The sequence below is a fragment of the Pteropus alecto genome, unplaced genomic scaffold (assembly GCF_000325575.1).
Source record: "Pteropus alecto unplaced genomic scaffold, ASM32557v1 scaffold7, whole genome shotgun sequence".
NCBI lineage: Eukaryota > Metazoa > Chordata > Mammalia > Chiroptera > Pteropodidae > Pteropus > Pteropus alecto.
The window spans coordinates 46,941,973-46,947,988 of NW_006494614.1; the positions used below are offsets into that span (position 1 = coordinate 46,941,973).

A 6,016-nucleotide genomic window follows, 5' to 3' on the forward strand; every position below is an offset into this window, starting at 1 on the left:
TGTGCCACTGGCTGTGAAAAGTAGAGTCTGATTTCAAAGCCCAATTGAAGGAGGGTGATTTCTAAGGACCCTGCAAGGAATCTAAAAAAGGGTGTGGTGCTTGGGTATCATCCAGGGACTGAGAGCGGAGTCAAGAATGAAAGACCAAGTGAACTATGAAGGAGGGGTACTGGTAACTGGGAAAGAACTCTTCTGGGAGAATGAGGCCCTGCAGGAAGGCACGAAGGCTGGTGGGTGGCAGCTGAGCCAGCAAGGGGCAGCATCCAGCCTAATGAAGTCGGGTGGGGTGGAATGGAAGCACAGCCTGTGAAGAAATTGCAAACGGTCTTTGTTGGACGGGCAGGGGCTTGAGATGGGGTGGGGATGGGGAAAAGGTGGATGAAGTGGTAAAGCGAAAGACCTGGGCAGGTCTTGATGGATAATAAGAGCATCTAAGAAAGAGTAGAAGGAAGCCAGCCATGGGAGCGTGCTTGGGATGGGGCGGGGGAGAGGGTGTGGTCTGGGATGGGAGAGGGAGGCTGGATGTGAAGCCTGCCATGAGGAGAATGAGCTCCAGACAGTCTTCGGGAGAGGGTAAGGGTGACCAGCCCCGTCACAAGAGCTGTGTCCCGTGTCTCACCTGTAGGAGCTGCCCACCGCACTCGACACCTCCTCGCGGATTTGCCTGTTGAGGGCGTCCGCCGCTGCACGCCCCTTGCCACCCTCGGGGCCCGCGGCCGGGGCCTGGGCCTGGGCTGCGGGCAGCGGCGTCTGCTCGTGCCCCAGCGCCTCGGAGCGACGAACCATCCAGGCAGGCCCGGCCTTCCTGCGTGTGTCGCGTTCGTCCGCACCGGACGCCTTTCCTGCTGCAAGGACACCCGCTCCGCCAGGGGCCGCCGCCTGCTCCGGGGCCTCAGTGGAGGCCTGCGCCGGCCACCGCTCCTGGCTCTGAGGCCGGCGCTTAGGTGCCCCGAGAATAGGCGCCGAAGCCTGGGAGGACGTGGGGATCTGCACGGGTTTGGGGATCCACGGGTGGTCCCCGCGGCGCGGCAATGGCCAGGCACGAAAGTCCTTCTGGTACTGAGTCTCGCGCTCGAAGGGCGTGTCAGAAGGTTGGTACTCGCTCCGCGGTCGGCAACTTGGCTCGGGGCGCTGCACCTTCCAGGCGCGGTAGTCCTGACGCATCACTGAGTCCGCTGGGCCAGCGCCGGAGGTGGAGCCAGAGCCCGGGCCCGGGCCCGGGCCCAGTGCGCTCCGGCCAGAGGCGGCCGCCGCCTCGCGATCGCCACTGGGCCCAGGCGCCGGCCCTGTTGCCCGGGCAACTGCATCCAATTCGCCTTGGGCAGGCTGCGTCTCTATGGCGACCGCTCGCACCGAAGGGGGCGCGAGCGCCGGCTGCGCCGGCTGCGCTTGCTGCTGTTGCGGCGGTGGCGGCTGTGGCGGGGCGCCGGGGTGTTCGGTGGCCTCCGAGTACTTGGTGAAAACTAGCGGCACTGCGATGTCCGCCTTGTCCAGCTGGTTCCAGAAGCGCGCGATGCAGCAGGCCCGCGTGATGCACGGCCACGCCATGATGCTAGCTGCAAAGCTGGCTCACCCTTTCTTTTTGTGGTTCTAAAGCAAGTCTCCAATCTTCCTTAAGTGTCCTGACCCTCGACCAGCCAACCTAGTTCCCACCGTTTTTTGTTTTTTGGTTTTTTTTTTGGTGGCCTGAGCTACCTCGCTCTTCTCCCTCAGGAAGCACCCGGGAAGATTGGGCCGGCAAAGCTATCACTGAGATAAAGTCTGTAAAGTCCCTCAATTACCGGCTGCAAAGGCCTGCAGAAGTCTCCTGCAAAGGTCTTGAGAACGCAGTCTGCAGCGGGAAACAGAGGGTGAGAGACACAGCATCCGCGAGTTCCTGGGCGAAGGCGTCTGGGACGCGCCCCTCCCTGAGGCTGCGGCGGCGCGCAGACCCCGGGCCGAGCCAGGCGACGCGCGGCGAGGTGGCCGCCGGCTTAAGCCATGGCGCAGAGGAAAGGCCGGGCAGTGTGGCCGCAGAGTCCGTGAACGAGGCTCTGTTCTCCTTCCCGCCGGCGTCCCGTCGCAGCCGGCCACCCAGCAGGGCTTGGAGGCGATTACCTCCAGCGGAGACCAAGCATTGCTGCCTCTGCGGCTGCTCCCGAAGCTGCTGCAGCCGCTGCCGCTGTCGCTGCTATCTCTGCTGCAGGAAAGCGGCCCCACCCTTTTCTGCCGCTCAGCAGGGGGAAAAAAATCCAGGAAAGATGCTGGGAGAAAGCGCGCTGCAGGGAAAAAAAAAAAAAAACACCTGCTGTCGTCAGCGCGCGCTGCTGAGCTCGCCCTCTCTCTTTCTCCCTCCTCCCTCCGCTCTGGCAGCTCCTCCCTCTTCCGCTCAACATCAGAATCTGGGGCCTAGGTGGGTTCCAGTCCCAGGCTCATACAGACTTGCCGTCTTTACGCTGGTCACTTCCCTTTGGGGGGACTCAGGCTCCTCTTTTGTAAAATAGGGCCAATCATGGGGACTGAGGGAATAAATTTTTTAAATATGGAGGAAACTCCTAGTGAAATGTCTGTCCTAGGATAGATGTGTTTTGTTGTTGTTTGTTTGTTTGTTTTTTAAAGGGGAGCTACTGTTATGGGCCAAAGTCTCCAGGCTGGATTTGAACCCAGTTTGGCTGGCTCCAGATCCAAGCACCCACCAGATTTATGCACAGGCCTTGCTCAGATGTGTAGGTATGGGACCCTCTCCTCCAAGCTAGTTGTTCCTTTCCTTGGAGGAAGGGGTGTCTTAGAGCTTCCCAAGAACTAACCAGTCCCTGTTTAGACCAGGGGACACACTAGGGGAGAGGCAGTGAAAAGATTTTTGTAAGGGGCCTAAATGTGAAGGTTAGAGTGGATGGGAAACAAAGGGTGGATAGGAAAACGTAGGGCCTGACATGCAGGGGCTTTCTGGCACATTCCTGACCCCTGGCTTTTGCTTTTCCTCTATATGAGAGGCAGGGTAGATTTTGGAGTCAGATCTGTTTTGGCTCTGACACTTACTGTCTGTGTCACTTGGGCAAGTTAGGTCATCCCTGGGTCTCAGTCGCCTCATTTGTAAAATAGAGGAAATAATAGTTACCTCAAAGTGGTTTTGTGAAGATAGTTAAGGACTTACAGCAGAAGCTTTGAGTCGAATCAAATCCACAGGGATTCAAATCCTGGCTTTTCCATTCCTTAGCTGTATGACCATGGACATATCACTACAACTTCCTGACCTTTAATTTCATCTATGAACCCAGGGAAGAGGTGGGGGAGGTACCTATTCTGAACTTGCAAGATTGTTCTAAGAATTAAAATGAGGCAATACACTAAAAGTGCTTACCACAATATCTAGCATATAGCAATAGCTCAATAAATGGTAGCTATTAATATTCTAAGGAACCATGCAGGAAACCCATGGGTGGAGCTTCCCAAGCAGGCCAGTTACTTGGACATCTTCTCCATGAAGACCTCTCGCTCTTCCAAGTACCTTTTGGTCTCTCCTTAATGTCCTTCCATTTCTGTCTCCTTCACTGTCTTCTACTCCTTACCCCTAGACAAATTCACTGACCTTCAGCTCTGTTTCTTTCCAATATAGGCAGAATTTTTGCCATCAGTTAAGCTGAAGGCATTAATGTTTCTGGGGGAGAAAGTCATTTATGTGTTTAGATTGGGAAGTGATTACAAAACAGAGCTTTTTTTTTAAACCTTAGAATCAAACAGGATGAGAAGACAATAATGATTAGTCAATTATCTGTTACACTTCCTCCTACTTGGGTCTTTGCCTCTTGCTGATTTGATTTGAGTTTCACTAATAAAATGATGCCTGGCACTGTTTTTCAGTCATTAGGAGATATGTTTCTATAAACAATATAATCTAATCTGAGCCTTCCTCCCCCTCGATTCTACAGAACTCTCTGGTATTTGGCAGATGTCTTTTTAATAATGATATTCAAAGGTAAAAAGAGAAACTAGAAATTGGAGGGCAGGCAGTGGGGAGGGACTATTGAGAGTCCCTGAGACTTTATCCTTTTTCAATTTAGCAAGTCTAGTCTCCTGATGTTCACTCCACGTCTTGGGCACTGTGGAACATAGATGGATTCTAGCTCTAAGGGCCCTCAGAGGGGTGTGTTATGGGAGGATTGAGAGACAGACACATAAATAAATAATTAGCATACACTAAGGTTATCATATCAGAGGTTCATTCTCAAGGTGCTGAATGAGTGACTAACGAGAGATGAATAGTAAGAGCTTTCCTATCAGAAGAGTAAGTAAGTGTTCCAAGCAGAGTAGTTTTGGAGTCAGACAGATCTGATTTGACTCCGACACTTACTATCTGTATCACTTCTTCTTTTCTGAAAAATGGACATGGGCTAGAGATGAATCACCCTTTACCACCATGAGGTGATAAGCTTGAGGACAAAAGCTGCAAGCTAAGGATTCTGGAGGGACAGACAATCTGGAGCACTAATGACGTTGCGGGGCTGCTGTGCCAGCCTACCTCTGGATATTTTTATTTATTTTTAATTAATTTTTTTCTTTTATTTCTAGAATTCTTTTTATGAAAGAAGAGAAATCTGTTTTTGATTAAGTCACTTTCATATGGCTTATAGTAGAATATCTAATTGATATAGATAAGGATCTAATTTTTTCCACATAAACAGCCAATTCTTTAAGCATGGTTATTTTAATAGTCTATCCTTTCCTCACTGATTGATAATTCTTTCTTTAGTATATAACAAGTTTTCATTTGTATGTGGATCTGTCTCTAAACTCTATATTTTGTTTTATTGGTTCATTTATTTACCCCTGAGCCTATATTATAATCTAAAATTGATAGGGCATATCTCACGTCTTCCTTCTTTTTTTCTCCTTTTTCTAAGTTACCATTCATGTGTTCACAAATATTTTTGAGCACCTACTAGGTGCCAGGTACTGTTCCAGACTCTGGGATATTTAAACAAAATAGACAAACATCTACTTTTATGGTGCTTATACTGCATTGGAAGTCTAGCCCTTAATCCTTCCATATTAATCTTAGAATCAGCTTGTCAATCTTTGAAAACTTTATGAAAACAAAAAGTTTTATGAAATTTTTTAATGGAATTGTGTTGAATTTATTGAATGTTTAAGAAGAATTTCAACTTCATGATTCTGAGAATTTCTACTCATAAAGATATCAAAGCTCTCTGCCTATTCAGTTCTTTATGTTCTTTTGTAATGATTTTTGTTGTAATTGGAAATGAGTTTCTTTCATTTTTATTTTTAAGTAATTTTAAACTTACAAGAAATTGCAATGCTATTACAGAGAGGCCTGCTGTACCTATTACCTTGCTTTTTCCAATGGTAACATCTAAAATAACTATAGTACTTTATCAAAACAAGAAAACTGACATTAGTATCAGACAATTAACTATACTATAGACCTTACTTAGATTTCGCCATTTTTTACACACTCATTTTTTTGATATGTCTTCTTGTATAGTTCTGTGACCTTTTATCACATGTACAGATTTATATAAACACACCACAATCAAGATAGAGGACTGATTTGTTAACACAAAGGATCTTTTTCTTGCTACCCTTTCATAGTCACACCTTTCCCTGGTTTCCTTGGCAACCCACTGACCTGTTCTCCTCTAGATTTTTGACATTTGCGACTGTTGGAATCAGTGTGTAACCTTTGAGGTTGACTTTTTCCCTCAGCATAATTCCCTTAAGATCCATCCATTTTTGGTGAAGAAGCTACAATGTAGATTTTAAGAAAGCTTCTCAACTCAAAACTATACTTTACATTTTGAGGATTTTATTATATTCTCCCTTCATCCCTTTGCTCCCAAGAAGGAACATACCATACACACATGGAAATGGAGGGAAGCCTTCTTTTACACATTTTATGGTAGTCTCAGAGCAAACATCAGTATGAAATCATGGATTAATTGGCAACATCCCAGTAATAAGAAAATACAGTCTCCTTAATTTTTGCAAGCAATTATTTTTAAATATGCCATTGCCATAC

General features: G+C 47.9%; 1 protein-coding gene across 2 annotated transcripts in view; it reads right to left on the reverse strand.

Annotated features, from left to right (window-relative positions):
- Positions 1 to 1,815, reverse strand: part of MAP6 (microtubule associated protein 6) — a 73,119-nt gene extending 71,304 nt beyond the window's left edge. For both annotated transcript variants that reach the window (XM_006926631.2, XM_015600325.2), the window contains exon 1: positions 620 to 1,815. In XM_006926631.2, the coding sequence (XP_006926693.1) occupies positions 620 to 1,548 (929 nt within the window). In that variant the 5' untranslated portion in view covers positions 1,549 to 1,815. The remainder of the gene's footprint in view (positions 1 to 619) is intronic.
- Between the last annotated feature and the right edge of the window lie 4,201 nt (positions 1,816 to 6,016).